This window comes from Colossoma macropomum, unplaced genomic scaffold (genome assembly GCF_904425465.1).
Source record: "Colossoma macropomum unplaced genomic scaffold, Colossoma_macropomum, whole genome shotgun sequence".
Classification (NCBI taxonomy): domain Eukaryota; kingdom Metazoa; phylum Chordata; class Actinopteri; order Characiformes; family Serrasalmidae; genus Colossoma; species Colossoma macropomum.
In genome coordinates, this window is record NW_023495224.1 from 63,379 (window position 1) to 83,361 (window position 19,983).

A 19,983-nucleotide genomic window follows, 5' to 3' on the forward strand; every position below is an offset into this window, starting at 1 on the left:
GACTTCAAGCGGGGTTGTCTCAGGACAGACTCGATCGAAGGCTGGAGCTCACGTGGTGGTTCCTCTCCTCGCTGGCCGTGGATGCTGCATCCCCATGCGGGCACGCGCCTTTCCGTCAGTGATTGGGCGGAGGCATCTCGTGGCCGTCTGACGGTGGAGCTTGGGCAGCCTTTCGATGGTCGATCTGTTCACAGATCAGTGTATGGCTCTGGGTGCGATGCTGGGTCTCCGTGGTGTCAGAACCGCTCCCACTCCGCTGGCGAGGTTCAGGTTGCAATCAGGGTTCTGAGGCTGGTGATACTAATTTAACTAAATACCTCTCTTTAGCAGAATCAAAAGTTATGGATATATTCTCCCTGGCCACACAAGAAATATCCACCTTCCTTCTCTGAGGGTGGTTCAAACTTAAGGTGTGTAGACGACCAGGCAAGTTACAAAACAAACAAGGTTTCAGATCTGATAATTCAGCATTCTAATACTTCTGACCTGTCTTTCTGACCAAGGCCAGCACAAACTTAGAAATTTAGCTATCCTCTTGTTGAGAATGTAGGACTCTGAACTGAACTACTGAAATTTGCAGTGCACTCTGGTTTTGCTCGGCTGGATGCCCTACCCTTTGGAGGTGGAGCCAGAGTGCTGATAGGTTCTCCTCGCCTAAGGTTAACTAGCTACTCATTGTTTCCAACTCTGATTGGTTGTGCATAATTTTAGCAATGCCTTCCCCAGAATCACTGCCTTCTTTGTTTCAGCTAGTTGTAAACAAAGAAAAAGAAGCATTTCTATATCATCAAATTGGTTTAACTATCAAAATCAAGGAATGGACAACTAGGATATTCAGGTATGTTTCTGAGAGAGAGTTTAACCCTTGTTACCTGATACACAACACATGTTAAAGAACACAGGTACTATTTGCCTATCATATCTGAATATGACCCAATGCATGAAAAAATAAAATCGACAATGAAAGAAAAGGAACAAAGGAAGAAAAGAAAAGAAAAGAAAACCACATTCAGGATACATATTGGTCAATGGTCTAAACTCATAGCAATTAAATGGTTGGGTCTGACTGTTATACACTACATATTTCTAACACTTAATAGTAGAAAAAGATACAGGTAATATTTAGGTAATACCCAACAACATGATTAATACAACAAGTTGTATTGCTTACAGATTATATATATGTTGATAATCAAGCAGACAAAGCAAGAAGTTTCTTGGGTTCCTTATAAGCACATATCCTTACGGTGGTGATGTGGTAATTCTCGTTTTCACCCCTTGGGGGTGCTGTGGGTCCATGCTTGAGATTCCCAGGGGATTTAGAAAGTTTAAACGTGCAGTCCAGATTGTTGTATCAGTTCCATTCTTGGTATGTCTAGTTTAGTTAAAAAGAGTTCTAACGAATGGTTGCAGTTTGGAGTGGACATATACCTTAGAAATGTACTTTCTGCTACTTAAAGTTGTCCACAGGACTTTGGAGGGCCATGTGGCCAATATTCCAGGGAGGTGTTCTGTTGCCCCCAGGGGCGAGGGAGAGGGGTGCTGGTTCTTGATTCAGCCATGAATTTGACTGAGTTTAGGGTTGGGAGTGTTAAGGACAGATTTATACTTTCAACTCCAGACTCGCTGGAGCCAAAAGGCCCTTAACTTTTGGGTTGTTGATAAGTTAGGTAAACACTCAGCTTGGGGGTAAAGTTTCAGCCAGTGTTCACTACAAACTATATTAGATTATGAGGTTATAAAATGTAATGTTTTAAAGTAAAAAGGCTAGTGATGCACAGGGTGTATGGAGTAAATTCAACTTAAACAATACAATTGCAAAAGACTATGGTGCAATTATGTTCCTGATTTACCATTGAGAGCACCACCCCAGTGCCAAGAGGGATTCCACCACAGGGACAGTTTAGTACCTTTTTTCTAAGTGTGTACAGCTAATACTACCAAAATGATGATGATGGGAGCTCTTTATCCCCATGTGAGTTCAAAACACTTTTTTGAAACTTTTGGAATTTTGAAAATGTGTTAAGGTCTAGGAAAGCTTGCCTTTATCAACGTATGAAAAGACAGTTATTTGCCATGTACTAATATTATGATCTACAAAATGTATTATTATCTAGTGTCTAATATCAAGATAACAATAATTTGATCAAATAATCTGTTTATTACTATATTATGTCTTTAAAAATCTTATAAGTATTAGAAATACTGCATGTCACTCAAATGTCATTGGAATAAATTATACATCACATCTTGTGTGAAATATGCTGATGCATAACATTAGCATTACCAGTTTCACTGTCTTCTCATACGTTGATAAGATTTTACAGCGAATGTTACTGATACCCCTAAAAAAATGATATACCCTGCTGTTCCTGTTAACAGTAAACCTCCTAAACCTGCAGCTGCAGTTCCTAAACCGACTCCAGCAAGACCTGAACATACTCTATCTTCAAGAAACTGCATTGGATTCTCCATCACTCTTTTAATCCACCCAGTGATACCAGACTTTTCCTCTTCTTCTTTCCTCCTTCTCTCCTCCATCTCTCTGAGATCCACCTGTGCCTGCTGATAGACCTCTTTGCTGTAGATATGTTCCCCGTTCCTCTCTACCAGCAGATCAATGTTCTCCAGTAGCTCTGTGACCTGAGAGCTATTTTCCCTGTCCTGATTATTTAATACATGAAATCTCCAACCACAGCTATTTATAACTTTATTAAGTTCTCTACTTTCTGTAATGTAATCCTCCACTCTTTTACCCTTCAGTTGATCAGCATGGGTGAGTAGAACAATGGAGTAGATTGAAGTATATTTTCCAAAGTTCTCCAGAATCCACTTCATGGCATTTCTCTCTTCCTCTGAGAATCTAGTGGCCAAACTGATGACCAGTAGGAAGACGCAGGGTCCAGGGCCATCCATACCGATGCATTTCTCTATTTCAGCTTTCAACTCTTCTTTAGTCATTGAGGTGTCAAAGATCCCAGGAGTGTCGATCACTGAGATACGTGTTCCTCCTCTCTCAACAACATGCTTCTTGCACTGTGCTGTGACAGATTTTGGTGAGACGTCCTCTATGAACACCTGACTGCCGAGGATGGTGTTTCCTGTAGAACTCTTTCCTGATCCAGTTTTACCCAGCAGCACAATCCTCACATCAGAAGAACGCAGCTGACCTGTGGATAAAACACATGCACAAATATTAACCCAATTCCAAAAAAGTTAGGACAGTATGTGAAATACTAATAAAAACCAAAAGCAGCAATTAGGGTACTCTGTTTGATGTGTATCAATTTTAAAACACATCAAAACACACTATTTGACATTTTACTATGTGAATTTTATTCTTTTTTGATAAAAATGACATTATCTTTTAACAGCACTCAATAACCATTAGGGAACCAAATACAGAAATTAATCAAGTTTTGAAAGTGGGCAACTGTATGGGCCCTTTATCATCATATTTTGCAGTTAATAATTTTTAATGGGAGACAGGCAGGCCAGTCTAACACCAGCACTCTCTGATTACATAGCCATGCTTGAGTCTAGATAAGCATTTTACCACCAGGGATCCTGATCTGGCTATCATTTATTTGTTTTTTAGCAATTTTAATTGTATTTGCTCTGAGTGAAACAGCAGAATAGACAGGAGTTGTTAGATATTGCAATGTATAAATTCGAATGCTACTTGCTGCTCTTGAACTGTTCAAATTTACAAAGGTAAACTATTCTCTAAGCAGTTTGAGGGGGGAAAACTTTTTAAATATATATATAATATATAATAAAGTTAAACATGTTGGTTTATATGGTATATAGTAACACTTCATATTTTAAACTCTGTATCTACAGCCTCAGACCAGCATTTTTATTTCTTCTAGCGCCTCACTTACCTTATTGCCCCTTTTTTCTGACTGTACCTCCCTGATCCCTTTTTTGCCACTATACATTTAACTGCTGCTGCACCCAGCACTCAGTGTGTGATGGTCTGAGTGTGTGATAGGAATGCATGTTCTATTTTATTTTATTCTTGTTTCATATTTTTATTTTATTGTTTATTTTATTTACTACATGTATATGTTTGTCAGATACTGTGCACTGTGAGTTCCTGTAACCAAAGCCAAATCCCTTGTATGTGTAAGCATACCTGGCCAATAAAGCTTGATTCTGATTCTGAACATCAGTAAACCCTTTCTCCACATCAAACAATTTCTTAAAACAGACAGTGTTTTATTTGTTTTGAATGCTTAAATAGGATAGACACATTAATACATACATCACATTAAAATCTACATACACCACACACAACTGCATTAACCAAAGTACACTTTAATAAATAAATTTACAGCTAAATGCAGCCATTTGCTATATACAGTAATATTACAGTAATTAATTATTTAAGTAATCAATTCATTTACAATGTTTTTTACATAAATATTCATATACATACACATGGAACCAGCCACTTCATTAAGTACATCTCCTTGTTACTGCACTCCATTTGTCCATTTTATCAGCTCCACTGATCATATAGGTGCACTTTGTAGTTCTACAATTACAGACCGTAGTCCATCTGTTCCTCTGCATACTTTGTTACCCTGTTCTTCAGTGGTCAGGACCCCCACAGGACCCCCACAGAGCAGCTATTATTTGGGTGTATCATTCTCAGCACTGCAGAGACAGTGACGTGGTGGTGGTGTGTTACAACACAAATAACAAAGTATGCAGAGAACAGTCTCTAATTGTAGAACCATAATATGGACAAAGAGTCTATATACAAGGAGGTGTACTTAATGAAGTGCCTGTCTGGTGTTTGTTACCATGTTGTGTCTTGTGCATTGCAGTGCCCCATTCAACTGTGCATCATGTAATTCATGGGGTGGCCAATAAAATCAAACAAATTAAACTGAAAATTATAAAGCATTTCTCAAGGCTTTGTGAGGCTGGGGAATCATGCAACTTTCCGATGTATAGTTGGAACTATAGATGGCTGCCATATTTGAATCAAAGGTCTAAGAGAACCTGATGCACAAGGTTACAGAAACTGCAAGCTCTACCCATGTGTGCAGCTGCAAGCTGTACGTGATCATCAGGCAAAGTTTTTGGATGATTTTATAGGCTTTCCTGGACCAGTGCATGATAAAGTGTCCTTTGCACAGTTCTCTCTACCAGCAGGCAGCACGATCCTTGGTGATGGTCGTCAGTCCCACTCCTGGACTTCAAACAAAAAATTCAAACCTGTAATCTAACCTCAGTTTGCTTTCTTTTGCCTAGCTGAATTATACACAAGCATTTAAGCATTTTTTTTAGTATTGTAATTATGCTTGAAATGCATGCAAAGCTTTAAAAAAGGTAACTCCTTAATCTTTGAATTAATATACTAATCTACTAGTAATGTTCAGCTCTGTCTTAAAACTTACCTTATATTTCTTTTTTAGTTTGTGTCATCTTCTCCTGTAGCCCCAATTCCAAAGGATAGTGCTATCAACAAACAAAATCAAATTAGGGCTTTTAACTTTGTTAGAGAATAGATAAAGAGATTAAAAATATCCTATATTATTCATTATTCAATAATTCAAAATTCTACCCAGATTAGGAAACCACTTCTACTTACTTTTTAAGTTATGATTAGCTAATGTTACATTTTATTCTATCACTAAATATACATGATTAACACAATCGTTCTTGGTGAATAAGATTGGAAAACCCCTGTTCTAACTGGTAAACCAACACCCTAACTTGCTTACTTCCTAGCTGACAAAGCAGAGTTTTTCTTCCTGGTGAACAGCCTTTATGAAGGCTGTGAGCACTGATCTGGTCCCAAAAAAAGAAACAATTCGTGAATGCCAACACAGAGAACTAAATAGCTAGCAATCTAGCAAGTTACAGAAAGGCACCATATAACCCTCATTATTATACCATATTTTGAAGACACACACAAATGGATCGACAATTAGATAGTGCTATCTCATCATTAATTGACATTTGACGAAATCGCTAGTTAAGCTATTGGTCATTAGCTAGCAAGTTTGTCAGCCAGCTGGCTATTCAAAACAATAGCCTTAGGCTTCAAGATCCACTATCATGCATGCTAACAGTGTTCTGAAAACTGTAAAATGGTCACTGGTGGACCTAAATTGCAAACTGTAGGCTGTTTGTGCACCTTTGTGACAAGAAAAGAAATAAAATACCACAGAAAACCAGAATAACTTACATTTAAAGATAACCTCACCACTTGCTGGGCTTCTTTCCGCACCGCTTCTGCCCACCGTCTTCAAATAAGTGATGTGCCACACTGCATCACAGGACTGCCTTACAGGCTGAGTAAACATCCAATGCTCTCTCGGTATCCGGCCAAAACAAGATCCCTCAGTAGGCAGCATATTTGAGGTATATAGGAATTGAGATGGTCTTATCGGGAGTGCACAAATTATGATGTAAATTGCTGCCTATGTAGTGAGCTCACTAGGTTCTGAGACACACCCTAAGAATCTTGGCTTTGTAATGTTTTCATTTAACATTTGTGATTTACTGATCATTCGTTCCTGCTTTGGTTTGCATTTAACATACTGTTCCAACTTTATTGGAATTGGGTTAGTTCAACGTTGTGCACTTCACTTATTTGATCATTTTCTTTTATAGCTTCTAAACTCTGGAATAACATTTCAGAGCTTCCACTGTGCAAGAGTCCATTTTAGTGGAGTTAAAGCCCAGAGAAGCCAGTGGCATTTCTGGACATTGTTGACATATGACTGTACTTCAGCAACTTAAATACCAGTTTTAAGCTGGTTAGCAATGCTGTTTAGAAGGATGAGCTTGACATGATTTAATGCAATTAAAATTGGTTTATTAAAGATATGCAAGGGACTTAGTTACATATTAGAAAATGAGTGAAAAATGTGATGTGGCTTAAAAAACGATACACATGAATAAGAAAAACAACATGAAGCTTACTGAAAATGGTTTGAAAGACAGAAAAAGAGACAGAACAAGAATAAGAATGAGAACACAAGACCCAGAGAAACTCTCCAGCTCTCTATATGGATGCCCATGTTTCGTTCCTCAGTAAGAAAACTTCTTTTCACTTTTAACTTGTTTAGACTGTTATTGTTTAATCAAAGCCTGCTGGCCTCATTGACTAACCAGCCAAGCATGTTCACATGTTGGATGTCATGGTTGGAAGAATAAGTAACTGGTTTGCTAATACAGATAAAAATTGAGCCCCTTAAACGAAATACCATATATTAACCATTCTGCCTTGTTTAGATTGTCAGATATTATCAGTTATTTTGCCCAAACTTATTTGTAATTATATCAATTATCATGCCTCCTTAAATAATACCTCTTTCAATGCTTACTCATCTTTCTTTTTGACTTTATCATAAAGAAGCTTTGCTCCTGTCCCCACAGCAAGTGCTCCTCCAGCTACAGCTCCTGCTGCTGGCAGTACAACAGCTCCTGTGACTCCAATAGCCACTCCTCCTGCCACCACTCCTCCTAGCCCCAGTGCTGTTCCTGCACCCAATGCAACTTCTTTTACTTTTTTTATTATTTTTTTTTTCCTCATCTCTTCCTGGGCTTTTTGAAACATCTCATTTGTATAGTGATTTCCTCCGTTCCTCTCCACCATTGCATCTATCTTCTCCAGCAGCTGTGTGACCTGATCTTGGTTCTGTTTACTGTCATTGTTGAATCCATGATATCTACCACCACAGCGGTCAATAAGCTTCAGAAGATCTCTGCTTTCTTTGACATACTTGTCCAAAGTTTTGTCCTTCAGCTGATCAACATGAGTGAAGAGAATAATGGTGAAGAGTGAGGCATCTTCACCAAAGTTCTCCTGAATCCACTCCACAGCATTTTTCTCCTCCTCTGTGAATCTCCCAACTCTGATCACTAGCAGGAAGGCGTGAGGTCCAGGAAGTGACATGTGGACACAGTCTTTTATTTGTTTTTCCATGTCTTCTGGATCGAATGATCCAAATAACCCTGGTGTGTCAACCACACAGATTTTCCTGTCTTTGCGGTTTGTAAACCCTGATTTGCATTCCTTTGTAATTGACACAGGTGAGGCTTCTTCTTTAAAGAAACTCTCTCGGCCCAGGATGGTGTTTCCACTTGCACTCTTTCCTGCTCCAGTTTTACCCACCAGAACAACTGTCACGTCAAACTCTGCGAATTAACAAATGCCTTATAGCTTCAAACAGAAATCCAACCTTTTACATTTTAATAAAGCACTATAAGGTATACACTACAATACCAAAAACAGCTGCATTGGTGTCATAATGAATTTAGTAGAATAGAGATGTTCTGTGAAATTTGAAACAGTCTAAACCATTGGTTGAAATGTTCAGTGACTTTACAGTACTGTATGGTCAGAGACCACCCTTCCTTTGTTTATTTTCCAGTAAAAATGTGTATGTTTCAAAATATTTAAAAGAAAAATACAAAGAAGCTTCAACAACATGTCTGCAAAGTTTTAGGAGTTGGTTGCATTTTCTGCTTCTTATGATCCAAGTAATCCCAAACACATTCAGTGGTGTTGAGGTCTGGACTCTGGGGTGGTCAGTCCATCATTCAGCTTCTTTGTTTGATGTATCCGTCTCCTTTTCTCAGTGAGGTTCTTCTTGATCAGCTACATATCCTTTCAGACCCATAGCGCTAAGTCGTCTTCTCACAGTGGAAGAATGGACAGAAACACCTGAAGCAGCTTGATTTTCTCCTCTCTCTCAAAGATAAAAGCTTTAAGTGCTGTTTATCTGAAGGGGACTGGGTCTCATATGGTTGTTAATGCAAATTTCTCTAATGGCCGATTTTGACAGGAAATAAACAAAAAAAGAGTGATCTCTGACTTTTGCACGGTAGTGTGTGTGCATAAGTATATAAGCATTTACATTTAACATGTAGCTTTGACAGGCAAAGCCATCAACCATCCATTTGCAGCCTCACAGAGTGATGAAAATAAATATCATTAAATATCATATCATATTTCATCCAAGTAGGTCTATGGTATGTGCACTTTTGTATTACAAGAAATAGTTCTTTTTTTTCATAAGTGTGAACCAAAACATACACATATAGTTTTAGAATCATTTTCTTATGGCAGAATAAATCTCATAACTCACCAGGCGAGAGAGGAAAGAACTCCGTGGCCTCATTTTCGATCAACGGCGCTGCAAAGAAATCGTCATTTAGTTGAAGAATATTTAAGTAATTCTTAAGGTTTTCTTCTTCATTTCTCTTTTCTCTTTTTTATAGAATTAACAACTTAAATTGTACAATTGTACAACTTGTAATTAGAGACTGTAGAGCGGCTACATACACATAAAAGTTTAGGCAACCATAGTGAAATGATACTTTGTGTTGCTTTATTAAGTGAAAATACACAGCCTTAACAGAATTACTGTTTATTTGCTGAATTTAACATATTGGCAAAAAATACAAGATAAAAGCTGTCCTGTTCAAAAGTTATGTCACATTTTATTTGTTCATTTATTTATTTTGTTTCATTTCAAACTCAGCAAATAAGTGAAAATTGTGGAAGTTTTCCACTAAAGTATTGGGTATCAGGATGATTTCTTACCCTTACCCTTTAAAATGTACTCTGAGGTTACTTGCATGCTATCACAGCCTGTTTGATTAACTAGAGTTTCTTTGTTGTTTGTAGCACACTGTAATGGCTCAAAGACTTATTCTAATTTGTCTTGGTAATTTCACTATGAAGGTAACTTTGTCATGCTGATTACACATTTAAAACATAACTATACAACACATACAAAACATACACATACCATATAACACAATCATACAAAGCAACCATCCTTTATGATTATATATAGTGAAGTCTATAAACAGGCCTCAGTTTGAAGGCACTCAAATAACACTATTTTTTTTTTTAAATGTATGTCTGAAAAAACATTTAAGTGTAAACAATATGTGAAATTATATCTGGTTGAGATATTGTGTGAGTGTAGTATGTGACTTTCTTGAACACGAGAAAGTCAACAAAAGAATTTTGTGGGACCAACAAGAAAGCATTAATCGTGTCACATGACCAGTAATATTCGGGACATTTTGGGCTTTTATTTAAAAGACATACAAAAAACAAAGAAAAAACTAATTTATTTAAATATAAGCAATTATTTACAAGGTGTGCTTAAACAGTACTCTGTTATGATTAAACAAGTGGTCAGATTACACATTTTGTTGATTTTCTAAATGAAAAGAAGTTAACACTATCACTGTAAATTTAAATATTGTGACCTCTTGGCAGAGAAGGAGAGGCAGGAAATATTGCGCATTAGAGAAATGCTCATTATTGAACCAGCAGTGGACAACTGCCACCCAGCACTGTTTGACACAGCCAGAAAACACCAGGTCACTTCTAGCCACACATCTCCCATGTGAGCACTAGACATGCCCTCTGAACCATCGCAATCACCTCCACTGTCAGCTTGAAGTGCTGCTGGAGAGCACTCAAATCAGCCAACGAAGAAATGTAAGTATCAGTATGGCAGGCCATTAGCTTTTGCTTTGCTGTTTATAATACTTAAAATGAACTGAAAATGAAAGGTAACTGAATATTATTCATTATAAGTTAATTTATTATTACAATCATACAAAATAAGAGGTAAACAGAGGATCCCTTCATTTTTCTGAATGCTCTGAGGAATCTTAGTGCTCTGATTACTCACAGTTCTGATTACTGTGGAATGTATTTCAAAATAAAAGCCTTTTGGTCACACAGCATCAAATAAAGAATATATTAGGCATGTCAGAATGTAAATATTGAATATCAAGATAATAACCTATAACATTTCATCACTATTTACAATATTATAATATTAATATCATGATGAACATGAAAAAGACTGCATGTATAAGATAATAAATATACATGCATGTAGTGTTCTGTAGGTTTTTTAATATGGATAATGTGTTGAAGCTTACACATTTTGGGGATTTCTCTCTTGGAATAAAAAAACCCTCTGTCTTCATCAGACATCATATCTTTTGTTTCATCCATTTTTTCCAGGGCTGGTTGGTAGACATTGTGTACTCTAACCCTTTCATGCATATTTTGTTTTTCAAAAACATATCCCATTTTTTTTTTTCTAAAAACCCTAGCACCCATATTTCAAAAGTAACGGAATTGTCCACGTATGTGGACACCATGCATGAAAGAGCTTGTTAGTACACTGAGTATGAAAAGAAGCCCTGCAACTAATGGGATCACACTGTAACAGTGTGGCTGGAGCTTGCAAGGCTGCTCTGTGTATCTCTGATAAATACAATTTGACTGGCTATATGTAATGACGGTTAGCATTCATGATATTATTGTATGTATTAATTTAAACGTTTTAGACTTAAAAAGTAAAAAAAAAAAGTGATACAGTCAGATGAGGCCTGAATTCTTGACCCCTACAGTGGGGGGTCTGGTGGCTCTGTTATTCTGTCAGGGGCATTTTGCTGGCGTGGTTTGGGCCCTTAGAAGGAAGGGTCACTGCAAATCAATACAAAGTTTTCCTACGATAAAACATTTCTGTCCTCATGTGCATGTTTTTTTTTTCAGGATGTCCCCATTCATAGTTCATGAGGGGTCACTGAGTGGTTTGAGTATGAAAATGATGTAAATCATACACTGTGACCTCCACAGTCACCAGATATCAACCCAGTCAAACAGCAATGGAAGAATATTGATGCACTCTCACCATCAACACCAAACCACCAAATTACAGAACATCCTTTGTAAGAATGGTGTTTGCTGCCTAACCATGTCTGGGAGCAGCACAGCATTGCCAGCACAGCAGCGCTGCCTGGAGCAAAGGGGGTCAAGTGCCTTAACTGCCACTTTTAACAGTGTGATAGGACTTACTTAGGATAGATGTGCATGATCAAACTGGGCAACCTTGAAACCCATGAAATCATAAAACTTTTGCAAAAGTCTTTCCATGCAGCATAGATATTAATGATAATGATAATGATAATGATAAAAGATATACTGTTTGAAAATACTTTCAATGAAGAAAAAAATCAAATTTCATGCCTTTATGACTATTTATACCAGTGTATTAGCTCAGTACATTTATCCAGGAACAAACAGAGCAAATGGCCCGAAATTGAGATTACTCATGATCAGGGTAATGATCGGAAAATTTGAACAAAGCTTTTTAAAAAGCAGTGTTGTTTACATTTGGAAATAAGTAATGAAGGGGTTTTGTATTTGACAGAGACTAAATGGAACATGATTAATAAGAAGGGTTGGGTGACATCATGGCACCCCAGATAAAGGGTATAAAAAGTGCTGTTCGAGCATTATATTTTGCAGAAGGGGTCTCTGGAGACCCCTTGCCACTTGATGCTCAAACAAAGTGAAGAAGCATTTTCCCTCTTTCCAAGAGAACTCAGTGTTTGAAGTCTTTTTTTTTTCCTTTTTAATACTTTCTGAGAATTAAAGTAGTTATTAGCGTAAGTGTTCAGTCAGTATTGAAGATTTAATATTATATCCGAGGCCTGGGGCTGACAGTAACATGCTGTACTGTCCAAAATAAATACATGCTTATGTTCTAGTTGTTACTCAATAATAAGTTAGTAGTGGCAGAAGTAACAAGCCAGTAATAAACTAGTTAAATCATTGTAACATAACTTGGCTACTAAAATAAAAATTACAGACCAAATTTTTAGCTCTCAATAAATAATATTAAGATACATTAAGATAAACATGTACAAAGATTCAGGATTCAAGATTCTTTATTTTCATTGCACAGGGTACAATGAAATTGGGTAGCGATCCTAATGGTGCATAAACAAAAGATTAAACTAGGAATAAAGCAAAAGTATAAGCTAATGTAAAACATAAAATGCAAGAAAGTCTATATAATTTTAAATTGTGAAAGAACAGTGAATTAAACTATAAAATCATTTAAAATAAAATTATAAAAAAAAAGGAAAATAAGTAAAAAAAAAAAAGGGTAAATATAAAAGAATGTAGCAGCTGTGGTATTGCACATGAGGGTTTGCCACGTATGTGAATGGGAGTGTTTCTATTTACAGAGAGTGCAGTTTAATAATACATATAAAGTGCAGATGAATGTAAACATCTTTTAATATCCCTTAAGTGTGTTTTGGAAAGGTGGTAACGGGTTGAACAGATGATGACCAGGATGAGATGGGTCTTTCAGGATGTTAGCTGCCCTGCTGAGGCAGTGGGACCTGAAGACCTCCTCTAAGGAGGGCAGTGAGCAGCCGATGATCGTCTGGACTATGCTGATGACTCTCTGAAGGGCTCTTCTGTCCGCTGCTGAGCTGCTGGTGTACCATGTGGAGATGCCCTATGTAAGCACACTTTCAATGGAGCAGCAGTAGTAAGACACCAGAAGCTTCTCTTACAGGTTGTTTTTCCTGAGGATTCTTAGAAAGTAGAGTCACTGCTGTGCCTTTTTAACTAATGCCATGGTGTTTGTGGTCCGGGAGAGATCTTCAGCAACGTGCGTGCCCAGGTATCTGAAATCATGTACTCTTTCCACACAGTCCCTGTTAATGTATAATGGGTCTGGTTTTGTAGAGTTCTTTCTGAAGTCTATGATGAGTTCTTTAGTTTTTGAGGAGTTCAGGGTGAGACACCACAGAGCCAGTCCTTGGACTTCATCTCTCATCTCCTTCAGAGGTAAGTCCAATCACGGCTGTATCATCTGTAACTTTGATTGTAGTGTTGGTGGGATGGGTGGGGGCACAGTCATGAGTGTAGAGGCCATAGAGAAGGGGGCTCAACACACAGCCCTGTGGTGCACCACAGGGCTAATGGTCTGGGTTTGGACAGGAAGTCCTTGATCCAGTTGCTGATGTGTTGGGAAAGTCCCATGTCAGTGAGCTTAGTGACCAGTCTGCCAGAGATGAGTGTATTAAAGGCAGAGCTAAAGTCTATCAAAAGTATCATCACATAGCTCCACTGGTGTTCAAGGTGGGCGAGTACTGTATGAAGAGTGGTGGTGATTGCATCTTCCGTGGACCTGTTTACCCTGTAGGCGAACTGGTGTCAAAAGCTTGGAGGGAGGCTGGCTTTGATGTGGTGCAGGACCAGTCTCTCAAAGCACTTCATTATGACAGGTATGCATGCACTTGGGGCGGTAGTCACTGAGGTCACTGATGACAGACTTTTTTGGAAGTGGAATAATTGTGGCAGATTTCAGACGAGGTGGGATATTAAGTTCCTCTGCCAGTGAGGCATCCCAGTTGGCAGCTATGCGGTTGCTGGTCTTATGGTTTGTGATGTGCTGTATTCCCTGCCACACCTGCCTTGGGTCGTTGCTGGTTTGGGTACACCTGGGTACAGCTGATGTGTACTTTCTTTTAAGTCTTGGTCTTCAAACATGTTCCAATTTCTTCTTTCAAAGCTGTCTTGCAGCTCTAAGCAAGCACCATATGGCCATGACTGAACAGTCATTGTGGTTGGTTGAGCTTTCCTCCTGAAGCGGGTGTATGCTGCCTAGTTGAGGGAGTAATATTGCCATAAATCCATTCTTGATGTTTGAGCAGACTTTGTCCAGAGTATTTGTCCCCCTTGTAACCCATTTGATGTGTTGGTGAAATTTTGGGAGAACTGCCTTTAAATCTATGTGATTAAAATCTCCAGCAATGATATGGGCTGCTTCAGGATAGATACGCTGTTATGAATCAATAGCACTGAGCAGGGAGCTTAATGCTATGCTAGCATTAGCATCTCGGGAAATACAGACAGCCGTTACTATGACAACGTTGAACTTGCGGTAAACGGGTCTGCATTTAACTGTTATGTACTCCAGATCAGAAGAACAGTCTCTGTCTATGGGTGTAATATTAGTACCCTAGTTATTATGTACGTTAATGCAAAGCCCACCTCCTTCTGTCCCAACCACATGCTGGCTTCATCTGGAATGAGTGAGTGTAGCCACATTTCAGTTATTAAAAGAATGCAGCAGTCCCTTATGAGTTTGTTTATGGAAGTCAGCAGGTTTAGTTTGTCCATTTTGTTGGTGATGGATTTGGTGTTGGTGAGAAAAATGCTGGGTAATGCTGATTTGTGTGGTTGTTTCTTTAGCCTAGCAACTGTGCCGGACCAGGATGCACACTTTTGCTTCCTGTGTCTCCTCCATCTTTGCTGCTTACCAAAGCCGAAAACAATCTACCTGTTTTGGCTGTGATCCTATGCTTAAAAGAATTTTGTGGCTGTAGGTAGGATTCGCATGACTAAACGTCACATTTATTAACAGACATATAGATAAAAACGCACATAAAAAGCATTGTAAAGGAGAGCATCGAGCCACAGCGTCCAGACACGCTGCCATCTTGATATGTGTGGTGTTAGTTTATTATACTGTGAGTTATCACTGAACTTTTTCTGAGCCATTGACCATATCTGAATAAAAGTGGCAGAAAACACTAACACTATTATACACATGTTTGGAAAAATGAATGGATGTTTAAGTAAATTCTTGATGAGTAAAGGCCTTTGTATGTGTATTTTTGATAGAAATGGGGGTCCTGTGGGGTCAAAATGATCATGAGAACGGTGAGCAAAAATCCCAGAACTACACGGAGGGACCTGATGAATGAGCTGCAGAGAGCTGGGACCAAAGTAACAAAGGCTACCATCAGTAACACACTACGCCGAGAGGGACTCAAATCCTGCAGTGCCAGGCATGTCCCACTGCTTAAGCCAGTACATGTCCAGGCCCGTCTGACAGAAATCTTGTGATCCCACAAAACTGATGGCATCTCAAAACAAAGTGTAACTTAATTTCATCAAAGCTGTTTTGATAATGTAATGTAATGTGTGTTCCTTTATGTTATGGAACAGGCCCTGTTGTGAGTTGCAAAAATGTTCTAACCTTATTACAACAGCCTGATACATCAAAAAGAAGAAAAAAAGGAGAGACACATTAAAACATTAGTGAGTCCACATATCTGTAATGTGTTCTGACCACTGTGACACACTGGCTCTGTGTGCAACAAAAAAAAAAAAACAAGAAATGCTGCTTTTTATCAGGCATTTGTGGTTTCGCCACACAAGTTCTATAAACTCAACAACCAAATACTTTTAGAAGATGGAATTTTAAAAAGAAACTTAATCACTCACAAGAGAAGGAAGTTGATTCAGTGTCATCAATAGCTCCATGTTCATGTGAGGGAACCACTAGTTTGTGATTTGTGATATTTTTTCCAATTATTTTAGTTGGCTACAATTGAGAGTTTTCAAGCGTGAACTGTCTGTTTAAGGTCTTGGCACAGCATCTCAATGGGTTTTAATCAGGACTTTTACTCGGCCACTCCGAAACCTTAATTTTGCTTCTTTTGAGCCATTCAGAGATGGACTTGCTTGTGTGCTTCAGATCATTGTTCTGCTTCTTAACTCAACCGTGCTTGAGCTTTAGGTTACAAACTGATGGGTGGACATTCTTCTTCTGGCTTTTCTGATAGAGAGCAGAATTCATGGGTCCATCAGTTACAAAAATTCGCCCAGGTCCTGCAGATGCAAAGCAGCAACAGACCATCACACTACCACAACCATGTATCATTGTTGATAGGATGTTCCATTGGTGGAGTACAGTGTTAGTTTTATGCTAGATGTAAGGGGACCCGTGTCTTCAACAAAGTTCCATCTTTGATTCATCAGTCCACAGAATGTTACCACAAAAGACTTGAGGGTCATCTAGATGATTTTTGGCAATGGTGAGATGAGCCTTTGTGTTCTTTTTGGCCAGCAGGATTTTGCACCTTACAACTCTCCCATGAATGTCATTTTTGCCCAGTGTCTTACTTATTGTGGAATTGTAAACATTGAATTAACTAAGGCTTTCTTTTGTGGAGGAGGTTTCTTTTGTGACTACCTGGATGAGTTGTTGATGTGGCTTTGGTGAAATTCTGGGTGGGATGCCCACTCCTGGGAAGGTCCACTACCATTCCAGGTTTTCTCCATTTGTGGATAATGGCTCCGACTATGGTTTGTTGAAGTCCCAGAGCTCCCTATTGTGACCCATTCCAGGTGGATTTCAATGACTTAGTGTCACATCTGTATTTGAATCTCCTTAGAATATGGTTGCGTTTTGAGACCTGCTAGATTGCTTTACATTCTCCCAGACAGGTTTCGTATATATATATATATATATATATATATATATATATATATATATATATATATATATGTGTGTGTATATATATATATATATATATATATATATATATATATATATATAATATATATATATATATATATAACTTGATAAACAAAAGCATGACTTGTCTGGTTATTTTAAATAGCTAGGAACAAGAGATCATCTATGATAATAAAATGGTACAAAGTTATATTAGCTGCATATAAAACATCGCTAAATAACCACATTGTGAGAAAATATTTTGATTGATTCTTTGTCTAGAAAATTATCTTTAGACTTTCAATTGCTTAAGCCGTGGATCGAGGAAAACAAGCAAGAGACATGTACTTCAACACTCACAGCGGAACATGAGATGAAGGAATGTTGCATGCAAAAACTTGCCTTCATGATCAATTCCAGATTCAGTGATAAAGCTACATGAGTTAGTCTTGTTTGGATGAGACAGCACTGCCATGCTTGATAAGAGTAGAAGTTGGTTTTAACTGTGCATTTTTGTCTACAGTCATGATACATCAACACAAATGTATCAAAATCTACTTTGTGTTGGACTTTACATTTATTAGATCTGCAAATACTTTGTAGTAAAAACAAAACAAAACATATATATATATATATATATATATATATATATATATATATATATATATATATATATATATACATATATATATATATATATATATATATTTATATAGAAACCTGAATCAAACAGATGTTCAAGACAGCTACAAGGGGTAGATGTTAAAATCAGTCTTGGGCAGACAGTAACACCTCAGTGCTAGAGCACATTGTCCCAATCGAAATGGTTTCATGAGAGGTGAGTACTAAAAGGCAAGCATGAGCACTGAGTCCACAAATTGTTAATTATCTTTAAGTGTGGAAAGGAAGGGTGGAAATTCTTCTGAGTTGCTTCTAAGCACTTTTTTTTTTGCTTAAAGCTTAAGAGTCCAGGCAACTGAAATCATAACTGGAGACACGATTTCACGTTCAATAATTCAGCTCAAGTCAAATAAAAGGTCTAAATGAACTAGTGAGAATGCTTGAAAACTCATGGATCATGCTCCTACTTTAGCCAGCACGGCATCACATAATAAATCAGCATTTCAGCACTTTTCTCACACTTATCTTACATGAAAAATTGCATTATAACATTTTACATGTGTCAATGCATGTAAATTATGTTAAAAACATTTTGCACATAGTGAAACACTTATTTCAACATTTCATCATAATTCATTTATAATACAGAATAGATATCTACTCACCATATCTACCAATTCTCTTGGCCATTTTCTTGCAGATTAAGATTTCGTGCAAAATTTTAATCACTGCAGCTGGTTTTGGGGCTTATCTGGAGTTGGGACATGGGGATTTATATAACTTGTTCTGAGAGCAGAAAAAAAAAGATACATGCAGCCAGTGAAATCAGAGAGGAGGGGGTTCACACTCACCTTTGGGAAGAAAGGAGGCTGGCTCCTATTTATGTGGTAAGGTAAGTAAAACAACGAAAAGTTATGTTAGCTCAGTAAAATGAGCTGAATATATAATAATTATATCTGTGTGCTAATATAAATTGCTTTGTGTGATTTCATTAATGGAGAACCAAACAAATGCTTTTCAAACAAGTTTAAAGAAATAGCATAACTCTATATTTCAGGAACCCCCACGACCCAGAAGGCTAAGTGGTTTAGAAAATGTGTGTGTGTGTGTGTGTGTGTGTGTAGCTCAGGAACAGTACCTTAATGGGATCTACTGCTTACTTTTGGGGTCCCTCAAGCAGGGTGAAAGAGGAATCAGGCACTTCCATTCACTGCTTAAAAGTGTCTTCCTATTGAGATCAAGCATCTTCTTTACTTTCTATAAAGTCAAGGTTTAAACACATTTATTCTGTGGCATTTAAACTGTTGAAGGTTTTATGTGTTAAGTTTACTCTCTACATAAGTCTCTTAGCCTTTTATGATTGTCTGTACATTAATTTTGTTTATTGTGAGCTGTTTAAGTAAACTGCATGAATATATATTTAAGTTACTATACAATACAGTACAATCTACAATGGTATTCACCACCTTGAGATCCTGCAATATTTGAAATGTGTTTGTGTGTGTATATAAATACATATTTATAAATATACCAATAGAAGTGGTCCAAAATGACCTAAAACATCAACAAAAAAACTTGTTCCACGACACTGGCTTGAGAGCGGTCTGTCATAGAAGGTGTCACGTGAAGATGCAATCATTAATTAAGAATTTCTGACACACATTCTTGCCAAATTAAGACAGGAGTGGTTGAACAACAAAAATATTTTACAATTGCCCAGTCAAAGTCCAGATCTCAATCTAAAACAGAACCTGGCCAAAATCACTCCCAGTGTGCAAAGCTGGTAGAAAGTTACTCCATCTAACTAAAAGCTGTAATTGCAGCAAAAGGTCATTCTACCAGGCACTAGACTGAAGAGGCTGAATATTTATTATAAGCAGCATTTTTTAAAGATCTGCTGACAAATAATGAATACTTTAAGAACATACTGGTTTGTAAAAAAAAATACTGGCTGTAACAACATGTGTGTCATTTGTGATGAAAACAAATCTGATTGATTTTAAGGGGATTAAATATCTCTGCACGGCACTGTACATTCCTAATGTTTAAGCTTATGTGCATATATATATATATATATATATATATATATATATATATATTATATATATATATATATACTATAAACTTCATCAGATTGTCACACAACTCCTAATAGTAGATAAGGAGAACTGAAACAAATGAGATAAAATAAAAGAAATAGACTGGTCATTTATTTATTGAGGAAAATGATCCAATTTTACAG

The 19,983-nt window shown here is 37.5% G+C and overlaps 1 protein-coding gene across 1 annotated transcript; it reads right to left on the minus strand.

Annotated features, from left to right (window-relative positions):
• Nucleotides 1-1,757: 1,757 nt before the first annotated feature.
• Nucleotides 1,758-18,512, minus strand: LOC118801205 (GTPase IMAP family member 8-like). The gene is made up of 5 exons (XM_036561386.1): nucleotides 18,407-18,512; nucleotides 16,106-16,162; nucleotides 9,117-9,164; nucleotides 7,558-8,163; nucleotides 1,758-3,182 (listed from the first exon to the last, which is right to left on the minus strand). The coding sequence occupies exons 1-5, from the start codon at nucleotides 18,429-18,431 to the stop codon at nucleotides 2,293-2,295; spliced, it is 1,626 nt and encodes a 541-aa protein (XP_036417279.1). The 5' UTR covers nucleotides 18,432-18,512; the 3' UTR covers nucleotides 1,758-2,292.
• Nucleotides 18,513-19,983: the final 1,471 nt, after the last annotated feature.